This window comes from Lissotriton helveticus, chromosome 1_2, assembly GCF_964261635.1.
Source record: "Lissotriton helveticus chromosome 1_2, aLisHel1.1, whole genome shotgun sequence".
NCBI classification, from domain to species: domain Eukaryota; kingdom Metazoa; phylum Chordata; class Amphibia; order Caudata; family Salamandridae; genus Lissotriton; species Lissotriton helveticus.
The window spans coordinates 113,161,758-113,186,369 of record NC_136058.1 but is presented as its reverse complement, the minus strand read 5'-3'; the positions used below and the strand labels follow the sequence as shown (position 1 = coordinate 113,186,369).

The following is a 24,612-nucleotide window of genomic DNA, read 5'->3' as shown; positions in this document are numbered from 1 at the left end:
ACACAAGTGAGGTATCATTTTTATCAGGAGATTTAGGGGAACACAGAATAGTAGAACAAGTGTTTTTACCGATTGACCTCGTTTGCATTTCTGCCTTCCAATTGTAAGGCAATGTGTAAATAAAAGTAATTTTGAAAAATGCCGTCTAATTCACATGCTTGTATGAGTACTCGCAATTTTAGAGATGTGCAAATAACCACTGCTTCTAAACTCTATATTTTGTTTCCTTTTCAGAAATAAATAGGTTTCCTTGATACCTTTTTTTCACTCGTTATATTTTTCCAAATTAATTGCTATATACCGGGTATATAATGAAAAAACATTGCAAGATTCAGCTCAATTATTGGCTCTGGGTACCTCGGGTTCTTAGTGAACCTAAAAGTCCCATATATCTCTGCTACCAGAAGCGTACAGCAGACATGACAGTGTATTTCTTTAAAAAATCTTCCCAACTTAGAAGAAGTTACAGGTGAAAGCGTTGGCACAAATGGCTGTTTTTTCCAACTCAATTTTAATATTTTTTTATTTCGATTGTTAGTTTCCAGAGAAAAACCTTGAGGGATCTACACAAATGACCCCTTGCTAAATTTAGAATGTTATCTACGTCTCAGAAATATATAGCTCTCTGGGATCCATTATTGCTTTCATACCCATTTCTACCATTTACTGGAAGGAGATTGAAAGCACAAAAAATTGCCAAAATAGGATATATCCTAGTAAAATGCCAAAACTGTGTAGAAAATGTTGGTATTCTGATAAAATTCTGCCTGTTCCTGAAAGCTGGGAAGATGGTGATTTTAGCACCACACACACTTTGTTAATACCTCTTGTAGGGAAAAAACTGACGCTTTCTTCTGCAGCATTTTTTCCCTATTTTTCCTAAAAACACACAAAAATTTGCTGTGTTTTCACGAATTTCTCGGTCCCCTCCAGGGGAATCCACAAACCCTGGGTACCTTTAGAATTCTCAAGATGTTGGAAAAAAGTACCCAAATTTGACGTGGATACCTTATGTGGACAAAACGTTGCAGTGGCCTAAGCGCAAACTACCCCAACAATCCCCAAAAAAGGCTTAAAATGGGGGGGATTTGAGAGAAGACCTAGCTGCAGAGGTGTTAAACAATAGACATAGCTTGATGCTCATTGTGACAAATATTAATTCTTTTTGAGAGGTAATATATGTGTCCATTAAAAAGGGTGCGCACTTTTAATGGACGCATATAAAAATATTTGCACTAGATTTAGTATGAATGATTATTATTCAAATGTATAACTTTAAAGCACTTGTTTGATTAAAAATACTATGTTGCAACCACCTGTTTTACACTGTGTAGTACAATTTTAAAATAATGATATCCACAGTGCTTTCAATCAAAGGCTGGGACCTCGTAGCACTATAAGTATATGTAATTATTCCTCACAGCACCAATCAGGATTTAATTCTGTGTCTCTTTTCTCTCACACACACAGACATAGATATGCAGTGTTTGCATTAGCCAACTGAAGGTTTTATAAGGTAAACTGTATGTTTCTCTTTGACTATTTCAACTAGGATTTTTTTTGTATTTGAGGGTTGTACGTGTTATCTTTTATTTCGGTATCTAAAGGGGAGAAAAATCAATACAATGCTTAATATGTTCTTCTTTTCAACCACATCTATGACCCTCTGTCCAGAATGACTGACTCTGCTCCGTGCCACTCAGTAGTACAGTTCCCACACTCATTTTATACACTTTAACTGCTGCATGTAAACAAAGACAGCCTGGAAACGCGCCTCTTGCGCATGCAGACTATCTTCATTTGCAAGTAATTGCAGGCTCATTTGCACCCACCGCCCCCCTTCCCAGAAAACATCCAAGTACCCGACCGGCAGTTTGAAGATGTCTATTCTAAATAGAATGATACACCAAACTGGTTTGTGACATTCGATGAAAGTATAATGAACAAATTAATATCAAGAGAAAATGTATGAAAATAACCACTTGAATAGATAGATAGATATCTTTTATTTCGACATTGAGCCATAAACATTTTGCATAAATAAACAGTTTCAAAGATCATCATACATGCAAAATTATTACACATGAGGTAATATAGATAAAACCAGTTTAAAAGGGACGGAAACAGCTAACAAATCATTGTTATTAATGCAGTTGATCGTGACCATTTCGCTAATATATGATAAAACTGTTTCCTTGTACAAAAAAAGAAAATGTAGCCTCTTATAAAACACACAATATAAAAATAAAAGATATTAATATTATAGATATAAAAGACTTACATGTGTCAATCTAAAAACAGATCATAAAATAAGCGCCAAGACAATATCCTGTGGGTTTTAATGATAATCTTGGAGTAAATGGCAGTTAGTCTCAAAATACTTGTATTGATTCACAATGTGTTGCTTATAAGATAGTATGTTTACAAATTAAGTTTATTGAGAGAGTATTATAAATTCACAGATATGCTGAGAATACCACAAATGTTCATTGTACTCAAACTCAGGCTTGAGATATTCTTGGTGATGATTAAAATCAAAGTATATATAACAAAAGCTCTTAATATTTTTTTTTTAAATGACTGACTAATAATCAACCATATGAAATCAAACTTACCATATTCTTTCGATGCGTTGTGGAAGGTATGAATATGCGGTCGATCTGCAAAAATGTCACCTTGATGAACAAAGGCTTCCTTGATAGTCTGTAATCCACTCAACACGACAAATCTTAAACTCCCCATGTCTGCTCTGAAAACATCTCCATACTTTTCTGAAAGCTGAAAAATATTTTAGTAAGTATGATGGGGTAAAGATAAAGTATAAAGGATCTGCACCATTAATGACCTGTTTACGTCAAGGGCAGACATTTGCATGTTATGAGACCCCCCTCAGTTTCAGCCCATATTATACAATGACTAACAGTCCCTCTTGTGTTAACTCAGTTTGGCAATTATATCTACTCCGAAAAGTAGGCATGGTGGGAATGACAGTAATATTAAATGAGATGGCGGCTCTCGTCATAGTGGCCAGACATACTTTGGTGAGTGCACTAGAAGGGGAGCTCCACACAACTGTTCAATGACTGGGGATGGCATCATTACTGTTTGGAGGGCGTAGCTTGTCCAGTTAGAAAGGAGAGTGGGGGTGACCTTCAGATTTTCCAACAATCACGTCGCCATATAATGTTAATTATTATAAGAGAATCAGCGCTTGATCGGGTTTAAGGGCCAGCGGAATGAGCAACATTTTTGATCGTGAGGGGTTACTTAAAACACAATATTATAACCATGCTTTAGTGAATATTTGAAAATCCCAGGTGAAATCCAACAGGCACCTCACATTAGGAGGGTGTATATCCGGATTTTATTGGAATACACCTTCTTTGTTAAAATACCCCTCACACGCCAAAAGGGCCCTTGGTGTAATGCTTCATCATCGGGGTCTTCCCGTCCCGCTGCGGGGCAGTGCTGCGACAAGCGGATACGCCAGAGCACCTTTAGGTGGAGGTGCTATGTGTTGGGAGTGAGTGTCAGTGGGGTCAGGAGTGATATAAGTGTGAGTCGTTAAAAAATACCTGGCCTAGTGGAAAAAAGAAATTTTATTAAACACTGGCTGGTATTATTAAAAGAAAAGTGAAGCGGAGAGATGGAGCAGATTAATGGGCTCTCTCTCCTATGTGGGTCAACATGTTTCGAGGCGCGGGGCCTCTTCGTCAGGACCTAGGGGAAGATCCCCCTGTCACTCACTAGTGTTTCTCCACAGAGGTAGAAAAAGTGTATATACAAAAAAGTGAAAAAGAAGATTGACTATGTGTGTAACTACAATTAATAATTACAACACATATATGCTACCACACTAATAATGTAGTATGCCTGCAAGATAAGAAAAACCAATTAAAATGGCGCCGATCCCAAAGTGCGCTTAACTCTAAGTCACCTGTAAGGGAAAAAGAGACACACAGACATATATACCAGTTTGGAGTGTGGGATCATGCGCAAGAAGTGAAGGATATTGAAGCAAATCCTCAGAAGACAAACAGTCACACACAGAATATGTAACACATAGGGGATGTGAATAGCCAGGGATGGGGGTATTCAAATGCATACTTATCAATGGAGGAGTCAATGCCTCATGAGCCAGCTTAAGACAGAAGGGTATGGTGGGGTCCCAACTGCAGGGGGGAAGAAGAAGAGGGGGTACATTGTAATGCTGTCCCATCAGATGTATTCCAAGTATCACCAGGTAAGGGTATGACTGGGATACAAGGTTCATCCTATTGAAAACGGCTATGCCGTACTTACTGGGCCCCTCGCACGCTCGTGCTTCCTCCTTCGTCTGCGGCTTCCGTGGATGTGAGGGAGGCTGAGGGCGGCGAGATTTTATATAGTAGAGTAATTGAATAATTGGTCAATTAAGTGCGGAAAGCCCGCCGAATTAACAAAGGCCCAAAAGGCTAGTAAAGCGGGCGGCCATTACTGAGTGGTAGGTGGACCCACCCCCGCTCCCTTTGATGCAGTTCCGGTCTTAGGTTCTTAGATAGCGTGCCCGTATCCTCACAAGTTTAGACATTTCAATTAGGACCGTCGCAGCTCCTTGCTCGGTAGAGTAAAGAACGGATTAAATCGGCCCGCAACCGTGCAGTCAGGCACAGTGCATTCTACTGTTGCTCCGCGCATGCGCTGGATTGCTCGTTTACCGCGCATGCGTGTAGAACCGACGCTGTGGCCGGCGCGCATGCGCACATATTCCGTGGTAGTGTTCCACGAAGACATGAGTCGGGAACCGGCAAAAAAACCCCAATAAAGTCATGTTATTGCCAGAATGAGGACTCGGGAGCCGGCAATAATACCAAAATAAAGTCATGTGATGGCCAGAATGGTATTAGGATGGTCAGTACTGGTTGCTGATTGCCGAGACACATCCATACTATTGTTATTATCTAGATATACATTGTGGGCTGGGAAAAGTAGCAACTAGGAAGAATATGGTACTGAGACACAAGAGCCAATTGCTGTTGTTATCCCATAAATATACATTTCAGTTCAGGGAGGACTGGAAGAGGTAGAACCTAGGGAGAATTTTACTGAAAAGCATTATACTGAAAAAACATTATTCTGAAAAAGGGGGTGTCAATTCCTGTATCCCATCCAGCAAGCCCTAGGTATTCAGTTGGGCCCACGGAATGTCATCATTCAGGCCTGTGCGGTGTGTCCCCAAACGGTACACCCAGCGTTGTTCTTTCGATAGGAGGTCTCTATCGTTGGAAAAAGCCTCGATGACTGTCCATTTCAGGTCGTGGACATTATGTCCTACGGTGGCGTAGTGTGCTGACATTTTTGTTGTTGTCCTATTGCAGCGTACATTGCTGCGGTGTTCACCCATTCGAATCTTCACGGGTCTGCTGGTCATGCCCACATACTACTTGTTGCAGGGACATGTGATTAGGTACACCACATTGCGGCTATTGCAATTAGTGAAGGCTCGCTGTTCCCATGTGGACTGGTTGGAAAAAGTGATACTTCTGCTCTTCTGCGTGTATTGGCAAGATACACAAGTACCACATGGATGGTGTCCACTGACCCCCAGGACTCTAGAAGGTTCAATTACACCAGTTGCTTTTGGTCTGGTATGGACCAGAAGATCCTTCAGGTTCATTCCTCTTCTATGTGAAAACATAGGTTTAGGAAAATTCAGTTTACCACAGGATAACACTCTCCAATGTTTGTTCACGATCTTGGTGATCTGGTTGGAGTTTGTGTTGTAAGTTGTTACGCAGATGGGGCGTGGATCAGGTTCCTTCGCTTCGGTGTCCTCCAAAAGCGCTTCCCTGTTGTTGTTACGTGCACGTTTGAGGCCTTTACGAACAGTGTTCGTAGGGTACTGCCTGTTCAGGAGTTTGCACTCCAAATCCTCCGCTTGTGTCTTAAAGTCCTCAATGTTGCTACAATTACGCCGTAGGCGGAGAAACTGTCCATACAGAAGGTTCTCACGTAAGTGGCGTGGGTGGAAGCTACTGTACAGGAGCAGACTGTTCTTGGCTGTGGGTTTAAAGTGAGTGCATGTGGCAAGTTTACCTTCTTTGGGGTAGATGTTTAGATCTAGAAAAACCAGATTTTCGTTAGAAGCCGTGTGAGTGAATTTGAGGAACTGATCCTGTTGGTTCAGCCAGTTCATGAACCGGGTAACGGAGTCTCGGTCGCCCCTCCAGATGACAAATATGTCATCTATGTACCTTTTCCATGTAAGTACATGATGCCTGTAGGGATTGCTCTGATCCAGAATTTTTGTGGATTCCAGGTGGTGCACGTATAGACCTGCCAGACTGGGGGCACAAGTGCTCCCCATGCTGGTTCCGTGTCTTTGGAGGTAGTAAGTGTCCTCATATTGAAAGAAGTTTTTTGTGAGAGACAGGGAGATGCATTCAAGGACCACTTGTCTGGGGGTGTGGTAATCCCATGGCGTGGAGAATAGTACCTCCTCTATTATCTCCAAGGTTTCTCTATGTGGAAGACTTGTATAAAGGCTCTCCACGTCAAGACCCACAAGGAGATCATGTTCCGGGTCAAAGGAAACTTCTTTGATCACTTGGAGGACTGCCTTGGTGTCCCTAAGATAGGTATCCGTAGTTTGAACAATTGGCCGGAGGAATGCGTCAGCAAACTTAGATAGTGGTTCCAAGATTGAGTTTATGCCGGACACTATAGGACGCCCAGGTGGATAAGGGGCGTCCTTGTGAATCTTGGGTATAGTGTAAAAGTACGGTACTTTCGGTTTGTCTTGGATTAGAAATTCACTCTCTTTTCTAGTCAGCCAATCATGAGCTCTGGCTTCCTCAATCATTATCAGGATCGAGATCCTTACTTCCTCAGTTGGATCTTCTCTTAGCACCTGATAATTACGTCCATCATTCAACAGTTTCCTGCATTCCCTGTCATAGTTACTGTAGGTCTGTACAACTGTGGCCCCACCCTTGTCGGCTGGTTTGATCACGATAGTCTGGTTATTCGCAAGTTCCTGCAGTGCAGCCTGTTCCTGCCTAGCGGTGTTCCGAAAGGAGATCTTGTCACCGATGGGTAACTTCTCAAGATCTTCCATCACTGCTTTCTCGAAGGTCAACAGTTCTACAGGGATGGAGGAGTATAACGGGGTGAAAGTCGACTTTTTCTTTAACCCTGTATCTGACTGCTCGGTGCCCTCCTTGGTGGAGTCCTGAAAGAACGCTCGGAGTTTGAGTTTCCGCATGAACTCTTTCATCTCCTGACAGATTTTAAATTTGTCCATTTTGTTCGTAGGGACAAATCCTAGACCTTTAGACAGAACGACAAGGCCGACGCCGTCATCGCACCCCACCTGCGAGACATCATCAACACATCCTTCGACACCACCATCTTCCCGGAGAGCTGGAAACACGCCGAACTCAGCGCTCTACTCAAGAAACCAACAGCGGACCCCACCGACCTCAAGAATTACCGCCCCATCTCGCTTCTCCCGTTTCCAGCCAAAGTCATCGAGAAGACCGTCAACAAGCAGATGGCCGCCTTCCTCGAGACGAACGGATCCCTCGACCCCTCACAGTCCGGCTTCCGAGCCAACCACAGCACCGAGACCGCCCTCATCGCCGCCACCGATGACATCCGAGCCCTGATGGACAATGGAGAAACAGCGGCCCTCATCCTCCTGGACCTCTCCGCGGCATTCGACACTGTCTGCCACCGCACCCTAGTGCAGCGCCTCAGCAACGTCGGAATTCAGGAGAAGGCTCTGGAATGGATCGTCTCCTTCCTCGATGGAAGAACACAGAGAGTCCGCCTACCACCGTACAAGTCAGAGGCCTCCGAAGTCATCTGCGGCGTCCCCCAAGGATCATCTCTGAGCCCCACCCTCTTCAACGTCTACATGAGCCCCCTCGCGGCCATCGTACGCAAACACAACCTCAGCATAATCTCCTACGCCGACGACACCCAGCTGATCCTCTCCCTGACCAACGACCCCGCCGCCGCCAGAGCCAACCTGCACGAAGGGATGAAAGAGGTAGCCGAGTGGATGACGATCAGCCGCCTGAAACTGAACTCGGACAAGACGGAGATCCTCATCCTGGGCTCCTCACCCTCCGCCTGGGACGACTCCTGGTGGCCTCCCGCCCTGGGCACCGCACCCAAACCGACAGACCACGCACGCAACCTGGGCTTCATCCTGGACTCCTCCCTCTCCATGACCAGGCAAGTTAACAAAGTCTCCTCGACGTGCTTCAACATCCTACGCATGCTACGGAAGATCTTCTGGTGGATCCCCACCGAGACCAGGAAGACCGTCACCCAGGCCCTCGTCACCAGCCGTCTGGACTACGGCAACGCCCTCTACGCCGGTACCACCGCCAAGCTCCAGAAGAGACTCCAGCGGATCCAGAACGCCTCAGCCAGACTCATCCTCGACATCCCACGAACCAGCCACATCTCCGGACATCTGAGAGACCTTCACTGGCTCCCCGTCAACAAAAGAATCACCTTCCGCCTCCTCACCCACGCACACAAAGCCCTACACGACCGAGGCCCGAGTTACCTCAACAGCCGAGTCAACTTCTACGCTCCCAAACGCCACCTCCGTTCAGCCAACCACGCCCTCGCCGCCGTCCCCCGCATCCGAAGAGCGACCACAGGAGGAAGGTCTTTCTCCTACCTGGCCGCCAAGACCTGGAACTCCCTCCCGACCGACCTGCGCCTGACCCAAGACCACCTCTCCTTCAGGAAGAAGCTGAAGACCTGGCTGTTCGAGCAGTAGCGGCACCCGCCCCCCCCCCCCCCCCAGCGCCTTGAGACCCTACGGGTATGTAGCGCGCTCTACAAGTGTCAGTGATTGATTGATTGAACGTTCTCTTGGGCCTCCGTTAATTCTTGATCCGACAAGTTCACTACTAGGTTCCCCGACTGGTGGAGGCTGTTTGGCTCCGGGTTGATACACCTGGTACGGTCTCCGGTGGTTGGTTCCAATGTACCTGGGTTCCTTTTCGATTTCTTCCCCTTCTGGGGCCTCGGCGCTGACCTAAAAAAGGCTGCTGCCCATAATAGTTAAACTGGGGAACCTGTGGGTCCCAAGGCTGGAAGGGGTGACCCATAAAGGGTGGTGCCGGTTGGTATTGCATGTACCCTGGGGGGGCCTGGTATGGTATCCACCCTCTTCCGCTCCTTGGGAATTGTCCTCTAAAGGAGGGTTTTCCTCTGTTTGCACCTTGATTGCTATTTCTGCTCGAGTTGGAGCTGTTCGAGCTGGTATCAGAAAAGTTGGTGTCTTGATCGCTATTTTGACTTTTTGACACATAGTCTTTCTTGATCGGAGCGGAAGAGGGTGGATACCATACCAGGCCCCCCCAGGGTACATGCAATACCAACCGGCACCACCCTTTATGGGTCACCCCTTCCAGCCTTGGGACCCACAGGTTCCCCAGTTTAACTATTATGGGCAGCAGCCTTTTTTAGGCCAGCGCCGAGGCCCCAGAAGGGGAAGAAATCGAAAAGGAACCCAGGTACATTGGAACCAACCACCGGAGACCGTACCAGGTGTATCAACCCGGAGCCAAACAGCCTCCACCAGTCGGGGAACCTAGTAGTGAACTTGTCGGATCAAGAATTAACGGAGGCCCAAGAGAACGTTCTGTCTAAAGGTCTAGGATTTGTCCCTACGAACAAAATGGACAAATTTAAAATCTGTCAGGAGATGAAAGAGTTCATGCGGAAACTCAAACTCCGAGCGTTCTTTCAGGACTCCACCAAGGAGGGCACCGAGCAGTCAGATACAGGGTTAAAGAAAAAGTCGACTTTCACCCCGTTAGACTCCTCCATCCCTGTAGAACTGTTGACCTTCGAGAAAGCAGTGATGGAAGATCTTGAGAAGTTACCCATCGGTGACAAGATCTCCTTTCGGAACACCTCTAGGCAGGAACAGGCTGCACTGCAGGAACTTGCGAATAACCAGACTATCGTGATCAAACCAGCCGACAAGGGTGGGGCCACAGTTGTACAGACCTACAGTAACTATGACAGGGAATGCAGGAAACTGTTGAATGATGGACGTAATTATCAGGTGCTAAGAGAAGATCCAACTGAGGAAGTAAGGATCTCGATCCTGATAATGATCGAGGAAGCCAGAGCTCATGATTGGCTGACTAGAAAAGAGAGTGAATTTCTAATCCAAGACAAACCGAAAGTACCGTACTTTTACACTATACCCAAGATTCACAAGGACGCCCCTTATCCACCTGGGCGTCCTATAGTGTCCGGCATAAACTGAATCTTGGAACCACTATCTAAGTTTGCTGACGCATTCCTCCGGCCAATTGTTCAAACTACGGATACCTATCTTAGGGACACCAAGGCAGTCCTCCAAGTGATCAAAGAAGTTTCCTTTGACCCGGAACATGATCTCCTTGTGGGTCTTGACGTGGAGAGCCTTTATACAAGTCTTCCACATAGAGAAACCTTGGAGATAATAGAGGAGGTACTATTCTCCGCGCCATGGGATTACCACACCCCCAGACAAGTGGTCCTTGAATGCATCTCCCTGTCTCTCACAAAAAACTTCTTTCAATATGAGGACACTTACTACCTCCAAAGACACGGAACCAGCATGGGGAGCACTTGTGCCCCCAGTCTGGCAGGTCTATACGTGCACCACCTGGAATCCACAAAAATTCTGGATCAGAGCAATCCCTACAGGCATCATGTACTTACATGGAAAAGGTACATAGATGACATATTTGTCATCTGGAGGGGCGACCGAGACTCCGTTACCCGGTTCATGAACTGGCTGAACCAACAGGATCAGTTCCTCAAATTCACTCACACGGCTTCTAACGAAAATCTGGTTTTTCTAGATCTAAACATCTACCCCAAAGAAGGTAAACTTGCCACATGCACTCACTTTAAACCCACAGCCAAGAACAGTCTGCTCCTGTACAGTAGCTTCCACCCACGCCACTTACGTGAGAACCTTCCGTATGGACAGTTTCTCCGCCTACGGCGTAATTGTAGCAACATTGAGGACTTTAAGACACAAGCGGCGGATTTGGAGTGCAAACTACTGAACAGGCAGTACCCTACGAACACTGTTCGTAAAGGCCTCAAACGTGCACGTAACAACAACAGGGAAGCGCTTTTGGAGGACACCGAAGCGAAGGAACCTGATCCACGCCCCATCTGCGTAACAACTTACAACACAAACTCCAACCAGATCACCAAGATCGTGAACAAACATTGGAGAGTGTTATCCTGTGGTAAACTGAATTTTCCTAAACCTATGTTTTCACATAGAAGAGGAATGAACCTGAAGGATCTTCTGGTCCATACCAGACCAAAAGCAACTGGTGTAATTGAACCTTCTAGAGTCCTGGGGGTCAGTGGACACCATCCATGTGGTACTTGTGTATCTTGCCAATACACGCAGAAGAGCAGAAGTATCACTTTTTCCAACCAGTCCACATGGGAACAGCGAGCCTTCACTAATTGCAATAGCCGCAATGTGGTGTACCTAATCACATGTCCCTGCAACAAGGAGTATGTGGGCATGACCAGCAGACCCGTGAAGATTCGAATGGGTGAACACCGCAGCAATGTACGCTGCAATAGGACAACAACAAAAATGTCAGCACACTACGCCACCGTAGGACATAATGTCCACGACCTGAAATGGACAGTCATCGAGGCTTTTTCCAACGATAGAGACCTCCTATCGAAAGAACAACGCTGGGTGTACCGTTTGGGGACACACCGCACAGGCCTGAATGATGACATTCCGTGGGCCCAACTGAATACCTAGGGCTTGCTGGATGGGATACAGCAATTGACACCCCCTTTTTCAGAATAATGTTTTTTCAGTATAATGCTTTTCAGTAAAATTCTCCCTAGGTTCTACCTCTTCCAGTCCTCCCTGAACTGAAATGTATATTTATGGGATAACAACAGCAATTGGCTCTTGTGTCTCAGTACCATATTCTTCCTAGTTGCTACTTTTCCCAGCCCACAATGTATATCTAGATAATAACAATAGTATGGATGTGTCTCGGCAATCAGCAACCAGTACTGACCATCCTAATACCATTCTGGCCATCACATGACTTTATTTTGGTATTATTGCCGGCTCCCGAGTCCTCATTCTGGCCATAACATGACTTTATTGGGTTTTTTTTGCCGGTTCCCGACTCATGTCTTCGTGGAACACTACCACGGAATATGTGCGCATGCGCGCCGGCCACAGCGTCGGTTCTACACGCATGCGCGGTAAACGAGCAATCCAGCGCATGCGCGGAGCAACAGTAGAATGCACTGTGCCTGACTGCGCGGTTGCGGGCCGATTTAATCCGTTCTTTACTCTACCGAGCAAGGAGCTGCGACGGTCCTAATTGAAATGTCTAAACTTGTGAGGATCCGGGCACGCTATCTAAGAACCTAAGACCGGAACTGCATCAAAGGGAGCGGGGGGTGGGTCCACCTACCACTCAGTAATGGCCGCCCGCTTTACTAGCCTTTTGGGCCTTTGTTAATTCGGCGGGCTTTCCGCACTTAATTGACCAATTATTCAATTACTCTACTATATAAAATCTCGCCGCCCTCAGCCTCCCTCACATCCACGGAAGCCGCAGACGAAGGAGGAAGCACAAGCGTGCGAGGGGCCCAGTAAGTACGGCATAGCCATTTTCAATAGGATGAACCTTGTATCCCAGTCATACCCTTACCTGGTGATACTTGGAATACATCTGATGGGACAGCATTACAATGTACCCCCTCTTCTTCTTCCCCCCTGCAGTTGGGACCCCACCATACCCTTCTGTCTTAAGCTGGCTCATGAGGCATTGACTCCTCCATTGATAAGTATGCATTTGAATACCCCCATCCCTGGCTATTCACATCCCCTATGTGTTACATATTCTGTGTGTGACTGTGTGTCTTCTGAGGATTTGCTTCAATATCCTTCACTTCTTGCGCATGATCCCACACTCCAAACTGGTATATATGTCTGTGTGTCTCTTTTTCCCTTACAGGTGACTTAGAGTTAAGCGCACTTTGGGATCGGCGCCATTTTAATTGGTTTTTCTTATCTTGCAGGCATACTACATTATTAGTGTGGTAGCATATATGTGTTGTAATTATTAATTGTAGTTACACACATAGTCAATCTTCTTTTTCACTTTTTTGTATATACACTTTTTCTACCTCTGTGGAGAAACACTAGTGAGTGACAGGGGGATCTTCCCCTAGGTCCTGACGAAGAGGCCCCGCGCCTCGAAACATGTTGACCCACATAGGAGAGAGAGCCCATTAATCTGCTCCATCTCTCCGCTTCACTTTTCTTTTAATAATACCAGCCAGTGTTTAATAAAATTTCTTTTTTCCACTAGGCCAGGTATTTTTTAACGACTCACACTTATATCACTCCTGACCCCACTGACACTCACTCCCAACACATAGCACCTCCACCTAAAGGTGCTCCGGCGTATCCGCTTGTCGCAGCACTGCCCCGCCCCGCAGCGGGACGGGAAGACCCCGATGATGAAGCATGACACCAAGGGCCCTTTTGGTGTGTGAGGGGTATTTTAACAAAGAAGGTGTATTCCAATAAAATCCGGATATACACCCTCCTAATGTGAGGTGGCCCTTTTTGATTAACCTGAATCCCTGATAAGAGGAGGACGTGCCCACCTCGGTGCCCATCGGCATCACCTCTTCACTCCCTCTTTTTGATTTCCTTAGAAATCCGACAGGCACCTCACCATACCCGACTGAACGCTCCTGTATCAAACTATTTTTTAAATAATACATTTATTAGGTGGGTGTAACAGTCCTCGTGAAGCTACACCCCTGACTGTTTGATTGGGTGTGGTTGCATAACACAGATTGATAAAGGGCTGCAGAGCTTTGGATACAGTTAATTGCACCACACTGTGTGTGGGCTTTGGTACAATGTACCTCTGATAAAAATACATTTAGCTTAAGTTGTATGTAAAAGACTCCATATTTAGACCTCGTATTTGCAGCAAAAAACAAATGTTCCGGAAACCTAGATCAGCCGGAGATAGAGTGATCCCTTTGCATCCATAGTGGGAAGGCTGTAGGGTCTCCATCAAGCTCACTAATTTACATTTGGGGATAGCGGAACAACCTCTTTAAAACAACAAGTGGTTGCTCATGCCTAAAGCATACATGGAAGTGCATATAGAGCATGGGCATCTTGTATCAGTGGTTGGATACCTAAGGAAGGCTAGCTGCCATAACAAACCTGTTAAAGAACAAATACAAGAAGGTAAGGTGACTGGAGTTCTGCAATCCTCACCAATATATCTAAGGAAGGCTAGCTGCCAACACGAACCTGTAAAGAACAACTACAGAATGGTGAAGTGCCTGAACTTCTGCAATACTCACCAATATACCTATGGAAGGCTAGCAGCAATAACAAACCTGTAAAGAACAACTACAAAATGGAAAAGAGACTGACCTTCTGCAATCCTCACCAATACACCTAAGGAAGACTAGCTGCCATAACAAACCTGTAAAGAAAAACTACAAAATGGTAAGGTGACTGAACTTCTGCAATCCTCACCAATATACCTAAGGAAGAGTAGCTGCCATAACAGATCTGTAAAGAACAACTACAGAATGTTGGTGTACCTGAACTTCTGCAATCCTCACCAATATACATAAGGAAGGCTAGCTGTCAACACAATTTTGTAAAGAACAACTACAAAATGTTAAAGTGACAGGACTTCTGCAATCCTCACCAATACTATCTCCACTATGAGTTGCTTTTCAAGATCTATTACAACAAATTGGATTATTTTGAATTTAGTGACAATAGATACACTTTATTTACAGAGCAAGTGAGATTGAAAGTATCAGTTTGGATGTGAAAACATCTCTGTAAACTTCAAACTATGATCTTTTAAGTTGGATATACCTGTACTTCTCCCTGTGCTTTTTACATGCCATACTATGATAGTAGTGGATACTGAACATGCGCTCAAATTTTGAAGAAATACTCAATGACACATTTACACTCAAAGTAATGACAAGTGCAAATCTCACTCTCAAATAAAATTCTCATCTACACAGGACCCTTAATATTGGCACATGGAACCCAACTATACCACTATAGAACAGATACTGTGAGCTACAATAAATGACATTATTAATAGACAAGGTGAAAGCCAGGGTTATTTCCACATGTGCTGCATTCTGCAGCACACATAGAAAGAGGAGAATGCCTCTTGTGATTGTTTTTGTGCAGGAAGCTACCCTTCCTGCACAAAAACAATCATGCCAACAACACAGACACCCTTGCACCTTGGTTCAAGGGTGCCTGCGTTGGAACATGGCTGCTAACTGTGCACCAGCGCTAGTTGAAAGGACAGGAATGCAGCAAATCTTGTAAATACGGTGCATTCCTGCCCTTTCAAATTAGCGTAGGGCAGCTAAGTGAAATGACTTAAGGGGCTACCTAACGCCAATTATTTGTACATATGTCCCTAGGGGGCTTTTTTATAAACCCCTTGTGCCGCCGGTGCAACACATTTTGTGACGCTCCGGTGGTGAAGGAGCCTGCTCCATATTAACATGGCAGCTCCTAAGCAACTTTTTTGGCTTCATGCTGCTTTGTAAATATCATTATCTTTAACACAGTTTTCTGCGTTAAAGGGGTAAAGGGGCATGCAATGGATATTGCTGGGAGCGTTCCCAGGAACATCCATGACTTTTTGACTCTGCCCCAGATTTACAAGAAATGGTAAGTCTGAAGCGGAGCCAAAAACGTACTCCTCTCCAGAGGAAGCGTAAGGGAGGCACAATGGGGAGAAATATCTTTATTTCTCCTTGTTTTTCCTTTTTCTATGTGTGCTGCATTAAAAGAGGAAAAGGCTTCTTGTGATTATTTTTGTGCAGGAAGAGAAACCTTCCTGCACAAAATAATCAGCCCAGCAACACAGGCACCCTTGCACCATGGTGCAAAGGTGCCTGTGTTGGCGCACAGCAGCCCATTGTGTGCCAGCGTAGGTGAAAAGGACAGGAATGAGCTGTATCCGATAGATACAGCGCATTCCTGCACTTTTCTCTTGCCATAGAGCAGCGCAACAGGAAGGCCTGCAGTACTGCCCTACAGCAAAAACCCATAAATTAAGCCCTCAGTGCCTCATTTATGAAAAGTTTTGCATCACTGCAGTAAAACAGCGATGCAACACTTATCAGTGCGCCCTGCTTGCAACACCATGGATGAGCTGTTGTTCCTGTACGGCGCTCCATGTCGAAAGGATTGACAGATACATCAGGAATCCTGACGTTTCTTCTCCGTGCAAAAAAGGCGCTTTGCTGGAGTGTCTCAGCAAACAGACGCAAATCCAGCATTTTGTAATTTCATATGGGGCTTGCCCCATGTGAAAAGGCCTGCATCACCCCGTAAGCCTGCTTCAAGCAGGCGTAACAATTTGATGCAGTGAGGCCGTAGAAGTGTTGCGGCGACACTTTTACAAGCCTTTTCAATGCCAGAACACTCATCCTTCATACATTATACCTGTTGAAGGTATAATGTAGCTATGGGGTTTACAAAGTGATGCATCTGCCTAGATGTGTCACTTTGTAAATATGGCACAGTGTGGCGCACTTTATTACACTGCCGCGGCATCACAAAAAGCGACACAACTACAGCATAAGGACCTCATAGATAAGGCCCTCAGGGCCTCATTTATGAGGCTCTTTACGCCGCTGGAACGTCAATCTGTGGCGCAGGAGCCGGATCCATATGTACGAGGCAGCACTAAGCCACTTTTTTGGCTTAATGCTGTCTCATAAAGGTTGTTCCCTTTAACTTCGTTTTCTGCATTAAAGGGACGTGCAATGGGTGTTGCTGTGGGCGTACCCAGCAATATCCATGGCTTTTTGACACAGCCCCAGATTTATGAGCAATCGTAACTCTAAGGCAGCACCAAAAACGTACGCTTCCCCAGGGGAGACGTAAGGGAGGCACAACAAGGAGAAATATCTTTATTTCTCCTCGTTTTTTTTCCTTTGTTTTTCTAGGGCAGCGCTGCAGGAAGGCCTGCCCTACGGCAAAACCTCATAAATGAGGCCCTCAGTGTTTTAGCCTATGGCTGCGCCTGTTACCTCATCTAGGTGAGTACATAACGGAAGTGTGTCACCTATCCTTGTTAAACCTCTACTATCAGGGAGGGAAGGTCGCGCAGCGCTGCTGCTCCATGAGCGAGGAAAGCTTATACTGCTGCCATGTGTACACGTCAAGTGCATGTATGGCGCCAGACACTACTATTGCTGTACTTCACTTGGGAGATGGGTCTATTGTAAAGGGCTCTGATACTTTTGGGTAAAGTTCGCGCTATATAAAATTGCATTAAATAAATAAATAAAATGGGTAGTATGGAGCGAAGCTGGCGCTGCTGCTCTGTGCGAAGTCTGATCTGCTAGAGTGTGCGTCGCGCAGCGCTGCACTTCTTATGGTCTCCTTCGAGTACGTTAACTTGTATTGCTGCCGCCCACGTGTAATTGAAACATCATAAAAAAATCATTTCCTGCATACAAAAGACAAAAAACGACGGGTCTTTCACAGTTCGTTTAAATTGTTTCTGTAATCTTACCTTTTTTAATGAGACATGAGGCTGAGCCAAGTCCATGGAGGGTAAACATCCAATAAAGGGCCAGGAGAAGGGTCCTGGGGGGTAATTCTTCGGCGCCCTCTTTTTAACATAATCGCCAACAAGGAGGAAGATTGCCAAAAACAGCAGGACGTTCGACAGCGTCAACTGCTGCAGAAGGAAAGATCCCGCAGACATCAACGACAGCTCCATTGCAAACAAGGGAAGGGTTTATCAGGCCAGTTTACACAATTGCTGACGATATTAAAGACAGGAGCGTCCAATGGCCCCGCCTACTCATGGACTTAAGTGACCTGAGCGTCATCGAGTTTAACACTTTGTAGTCCATCATTTGTAGCTTGCTGAAAAGCATCTCGTGAGTTCCATGTCCCACAAATCTAATTAAAAAGTGTGAATGAAGTCTTCCTAGTTTCACTTCATTGCTCAGAAATGTTGCCATGAACATTTACATTCAGTTACTTACTAGGACGGCGGAGTTTCAAACAGCATGTCTGGTGTTAGACGTGCAAGACAATGGCAGCATTACCAAACAGGACTACACAGGCACAGGCTGAAGACCAGGATAATATAAGACATGCAGGGCTTTAAGTGGGATGAAACAAGCATTTGCAATGCAATAGGTCTCGCATTAGGAAAGTTTGAGCTATTGGTATTGTAAATGACACATTTTTTATTTATGTGTTGGTTTTGGAAATAGCGAAGTTAATAGCTTTGTCATTTACAATGCCAATACTTTTAACTTTTGCAAATGTGACACCTATAGCATTTGTAATGAAACATGTTTTGTATTTACGTGACTTACATGTATTGATATTACAAATAACAATGGCTTTTAATTTTTTTAAATAATTAATACTTAAATAAAAGTTATTGTAATTTATAATGGCAATAGCTTAAACTTTTGTAAATAACTTGTGAAGATTATGTTCAGTGTATTTTATTGTGACGAAAATCCAAAAACAGATCAGCCCACAGAGAAGCCAGGTCTCTCACCATATCCACACACTGGAACTACAAAATGTTAGGATACTGGATAAAAAATTATATGTTCAAAATAGCAAAAAGTAGTTTATATACATAGGTTTAGACAAAACCATTGAAAATATTACATGAAGTGAAACAGCCCCTTTGTGACTGTGCATTTACCTTACTTGTGAGTCCTGTTTCAACACTCAAACAGCGTGGTCTGTTGGTCTTGAGTGACACGCGACTGCTTATGTCCAGATCTAGGCTACGACGGGCACTACGTGTGAGGGCTGGGCGCTCTCCAAATAAACTCCGCCTTCCATGACCCACCCTGGTGATTATGGGCTGGTGAGTACTGCAGGGCTCTTCTTGGGTGATGGGGCGAGGTCGTGGCCACCCAAATGCTGTCATCCCCTCTCTGGAACTGCGTCACTGTACCACCTGTCATCTAGGTGCAGGCCAGCCATGCCCCTCGCCCTGAGGCTCTGGCCCTGCCAACCTGTCAGATTCATGCGATATCCGGATTCAGACGGCGGAAAGCTCTGTCTTCTGTATTCACATTTTTGTGGAGAAATTGCATTCTTGGACTATTTTCAATTGTTTACCGGCCAGGAAAAAAGATCATACTCAAGCAAAGCCGCTCGCTTTCATCCCCAAATGTGCCAGTGTGTAACTTTCCAGCTGTTCGCAGGCGCCGCTTTGTAACGAGAAAAGCTGATAACCCACTCTGGTTTGAGGTGGGCACCTCTGAAGCTCCCAGGACAGCCACACACTTTCAAATCCAATCAGCTGTTTACTGGGTTAGAAGTCCCTCTTCGGGCAGGCAGTTAAAAACACGAAGAAAAAACAAAAAAAACAAGAGGGGGCTCAAATCCTTACAAAGCGTACTTCACTGAAGTCAGTGCCGTAATTTCGGACTGAACATACGGACAAGGCTAAAACAAGTAGTTAAAATAAACAAGAGCCGGCCCGAAAAGCGGAAGTTCAGCAGCGTCACGCCTGTTGAGGAGCCCATGGCCGAGAGAAGCAGTGGTGACACGGGGCTTCCATGCCTGAAAGAGAGCCCTGCGGTGGCTGCAGACGTAAGGAGTGCCGCCGATGCACGTGTGGGGCTCCCATGAGTGAAGGAAGCCCCGCGTGTGCCAGGTGATGCAGAGATGACACCAGCGCAGCGACAAGAGCCCGGTGAGGTAAGGGGGGGTGGTGGTGGCGGTGGTTTGCAGGAGGCTGACTTGCCTTAGAAACGGGACAGGAGATTTGCACAGTGCGTGGCTGTACGTGCGCGTACACATGCTGAAATTGCCGAGAGCTCTGCACGCGTGCCAATCCCCTGTCCCACTTACAGAGCAAGTCGCTAACAATAGAGGATTCGCTGGACAGCAGCGCTTTGCGCTGCTTACACCAGCTCGACCTAAAAACTGGGAGTCTTTCAAAGGGGCGTGGCCAATGTAATTAAGGGCATGCCTTAAAAAACACATAAGCTAAAAATCTTTGCTTAGCATATTATGCCACCCGACTTGTATTTTGCTGTTTCTGTGATTGTATCCAGATATATGATACAACAGGAAACATCATACCTCAACAAGTCAGGGGTACTGGCTTTGTCAATGGTTGTTAGTTGCATAAGATAAACAATCAGCAACTATGGCTTGTATATAAAATTGATTAAAGCCCTGGTGACACCATGACGATGTTGCTGCTCCTGAGTTTCAAAAAGAGAAGTGAAATTCAGAGAGAAAATGATTCTCTTTAAATGATTTCCCTCCCCTACAACGTGCACCTGGTGTGACATCATGCCGTAACTTCTCCAGTAGTGAGAAGAGAACAGTGTGAGCACGCGCACATCATGTGCCTGCTGTCACTGCAGTCCGGGGAAAAAAACGGACCATCTGTTTCAGGGCACAAAACAGAGCCAGATAGAAACCCGTTTCAAGGACCTCTTTAAAAAACAGCCGGTTTTAAGACCCGGTGAGACCCGACCCACTTAAATCCCCGAAGACATGGATGTCAGATCTAAGGTGTTGCAAACTTTGATGAATCCCAGTGAGGTTTCACTAGCTCAAGGAAAATATTCATGGGGTTAATTTTGCGTCATCATTGCTAGTGTGGGCTCGCGCTGATCCAGGCGCATAAGACCAAGAATGAACCTAATAATTATTGGTAACCTTCATTTCTCCAACATCAGTAATCCTCCTCGCAGACTTAGACACTGGGTGATTTACCCCAAAACACAATTATGAGATAGTAGCCAATTGTGTTATTTAACAATGACTTCATTGCAGATTTCAGTACAAAAATGCTCAAATTATCACTCTCATTCGAAAACATATATGTAGCGAAGATCATATCACTTCCCTACATATTTACTGTAATGAAAACTCAGGTGTTTTTACCCAACAATTGTCTATAGACCTTGTTGACTTTTCTTGCAATATTCCCAGACCTTCTTGGCCAACTGACACATAAGCCAGAGAAGTAAAATACCCCCCACTTTAAACTAATGCTCTAATGGCACCAAGCAAACAAAGCAAGCAATTGCAACCTTCCCCAGAAAAGCTTATCTCTTCCATGAAAGGATCTATCCATTCATCCTTCCATCCACTCACTGATATGCACCATTTCCCCTTTACATTGTGTCATCTATTCAGCCTTACATTCAACATTCAGTCTGTCACCATTAATTTCTCCCATCCGCTCATCCATATCCAAACCTATTTATCCATCTTCAAACCTATATATCAAACATATCCATCCATCCCCCTTTCACTCATCCATTGACCCATGTACTCAGTCATCCATCCTTTCACTCATCATCCAACCCTTGACTCATCCATTCACCCACTCATTCATCAATTTACCCATTCACTCACCTATCCCACCACTCACCCATCCATCCACTCTTTCACTCAGCCATCCATCCATTCATTCACCCTTTTACTCATCCATCCCTCCACCCTTTCTCCAGCCATCCGCCTACCCTCCCTTTTACTCATCCATCCATTCTTTCACTCACCCATCCTTACATCATCCTTTCACTCATCCATCCATTCACCCATCATACATACATCCTTTCACTCATCCATCCATCTACCTTTTATTCCGTCTATCCATCTAGCCTTTCACCCCATCCATCTATCCAGTCCTCATCAATCCATTCATTTACATGTTCAATCATCCATCCATCCATCATTTTACTCACTAACTCACTCATCCATCCATTCCTTCTCTTATCCTCGATCCATCCACATTTTTACTCATCCACCCTTTCACTCATCCATCCGTACATCCATCTTACTCATCCATCATTACAGCTATCTGTTCACTCATTCATCCATTCATCCATCTTTTCACTCACCATCCATATTTCCAATCACACATCCATCCATCCATTCTCCCTTTTACTCATCCATCCATCCTTTCTCTTACTAACCCATCAATTCTTTCACTCATCCATCCTCATACCCATCCTTTCACTCATCCATCCATCAATACGTTAACTCATCCATCCATCCTTTCAACCCGTCCATTTTACACCCTTTCACTCATCCATCCATTCATCCATCCTTTCACTCATCCATCCATTCACCCATCATACATACATCCTTTCACTCATCCATCTATCTACCTTTCATTCCGTCTATCCATCTAGCCTTTCACCCCATCCATCTATCCAGTCCTCATCAATCCATCCATCCACACTTTCACTCATCCACCCTTTCACTCATCCATTCATACAGCCATCTTACTCATCAATCGTTACAGCCATCTGTTCACTCATTCATCCATTCGTCAATCCATCCATCTTTTCACTCACCATCCATATTTTCAATCACACATTCATCCATCCTTTCACCCTTTCACTCATTCATCCATCCTTCCAATTACTAACTCATCAATTATTTCACTCAGCCATCCTCATACCCATCCTTTCACTCATCCATCCATTTATTCATCCAACCATCCTCTGACTCACACTACTACCATTCACATTTTTATGAGCCACTGTCTAACGAGTTGTAGACAGAAGTCCTCAATAAAAAACAGGGGAGAGAGAGGTAGAGGCTAGGTTTATACTCCTTATAAAAGCGTATTACAAAAAATCGAAAGATTTGAAAAAAAAAAGTCCAGGGAAGAGTGTATGAGATACAGCGAATCTCCACTGAGATTGTTTAGTAGAAAAAACGTTTTTCCTGGAGACTCCTCACCCACCAGGGTTGCCCCTTGGTGGCATGCTTCATCATTGTGGTTCATCCCAAACCTCTACGGATTGAGGCGTGCCAAGCCCAATGGTTACGCTGGAGCACTTACAGATGGAGTCTATATTAAAGATAGTGTAAGTGAAGGGGAGTGGAAATTAAGGGCTGGTAAAATAAAAATACCTGACTAGTAGGACTATTGTTTTATTCCCGCCTATAGCCGGTAAGGTTACAATTAGGGGTTGTGACTGAAGGCGCAGACTGCAATGAGTCCGTTCTCTTCAGAAATGATCGGCCTACTAATTTGAGCCGATCCCCAAATGGCTCTTCTTCAGGACCTATAGGAAAATTAATCCCATCAGTACCACTCTTCAGAATCTGGAGTAGTAACGAATCCTAACTTTACAACTCCTAAATGTCTTTTGTGAATACCAAAAGTCGCAAAGTTAGGATTTTGTCTCAGTTTAGGAGTAGTAAAATTAGGAATCCTAACTTTTCTACTCCTAAATGCCTTTTGTGAATACCGAAAGTCGTAAAGTTAGGATTTTGTCTCAAGTTACTTTTGTGAATCAGGCTCATTGTTTTAGTGATCTTAATGAGAAGGTAAACAAAGCAATTCCCGCAGGAATAGTGTCCCATGGGAGATGTTCCAGAAACAGATTGGCTCACTGGTCTTGTATTAGTCAGTCGGAGGCGGATATGCACTAGCATATCTCTCAGGCTTTTTCATTTCCCATGAGAGGACATAGGTTTTGGTATGTTCAAATTACAGCTGTTCAGAATCCGCCAGTGTTTTGATATAACTTTCGAGGCTCGGTCTGAAGCTATGTTATATGTGGTTATGCAGATCGGCCTCGTTTCTTCTTGTTTGTTTGGTACGGGCGGGGGTCATGTAGACTATCCTTGTGGTTGTTTAAGGCATGCTTTTTTGCTTTTAACACTATTCGCCTGGGGTAGTTTCTTGCTATCAATTTCTTTGTCAGTTTTTCTGCCTGTGTTCTGTAATCACTGAGTAATGTACAGTTTCTCCTGAGTCTTAAAAATTGTTCAAACTGTAGATTTTCTCTTAGGTGTCTCGTATGGAAACTGTCATAAACTAGGCAGCAGTTTTTTGCTGTCATTTTTTCGTGGGTATTGGTCTTTAGGATCTCTTCTTCTACAATGATGTTGAGGTCTAGAAAAACTAGTTCCTTCCTGGTCATAGTGTGGGTGAACTTCAGGAAGAAGTTTGTGTAGTGAGCCATGTTATGAATTCTTCAGCTGTGGACTCATCGCCATCCCAGATAACCAGGATGTCATTGATGTATCTTTTCCATGTTCTTATGTGATAGAGCAAGGGCTTAGTGCTATTGAGAATTCTGCGTGTCTCCAGGTGGTGTACATACAACACCGCCACACTCGGGGCAAAAGTACTCCCCATGCTAGTCCCGTGTTGTTGGAGGAACAGTATTTCTTCTAAACGAAATAAGTTTTCAGTTAAGGCCCATTTGCAGCATTCCAAGACCAGGTGTCTGGGCTTATGATAGGTGCAGTTTGCTTCAAACAGGACCTCCTCAATAAATGTGAATGTAAATGTAAATGTGTTGGACTTGTAAAGCGCACAGCTGCCCGTAAGCGTCCCGGCGCTGAAGACTGCTGGGGAACCCGTCCTGGCTTTCCCTGTAAGATGGTCCCTTCTGGGTATCTCCAAGGTGAAACCAGGCATCCCCGGCGTCTGTGGGGGGCCGTTGTAGAGATGAGGCAAGCTTAATGCCCAGAGTTGCCGAGTGTGATCCCTGGTTAGAGTAGGCACCGAGGCGAGAATTGTC

The 24,612-nt window shown here is 45.0% G+C and overlaps 1 protein-coding gene across 1 annotated transcript in view; it reads right to left on the bottom strand.

The window, feature by feature from the left end:
• Positions 1–17,887, bottom strand: part of LOC144798746 (cytochrome P450 2J2-like) — a 380,876-nt gene extending 362,989 nt beyond the window's left edge. The window contains exons 1-2 of the mRNA XM_078669768.1: positions 17,625–17,887; positions 2,616–2,778 (exon numbers count right to left, since the gene is read on the bottom strand). Coding sequence (XP_078525894.1) covers positions 2,616–2,778; positions 17,625–17,834 — 373 coding nt within the window. The 5' untranslated portion in view covers positions 17,835–17,887. The remainder of the gene's footprint in view (positions 1–2,615; positions 2,779–17,624) is intronic.
• Positions 17,888–24,612: the final 6,725 nt, after the last annotated feature.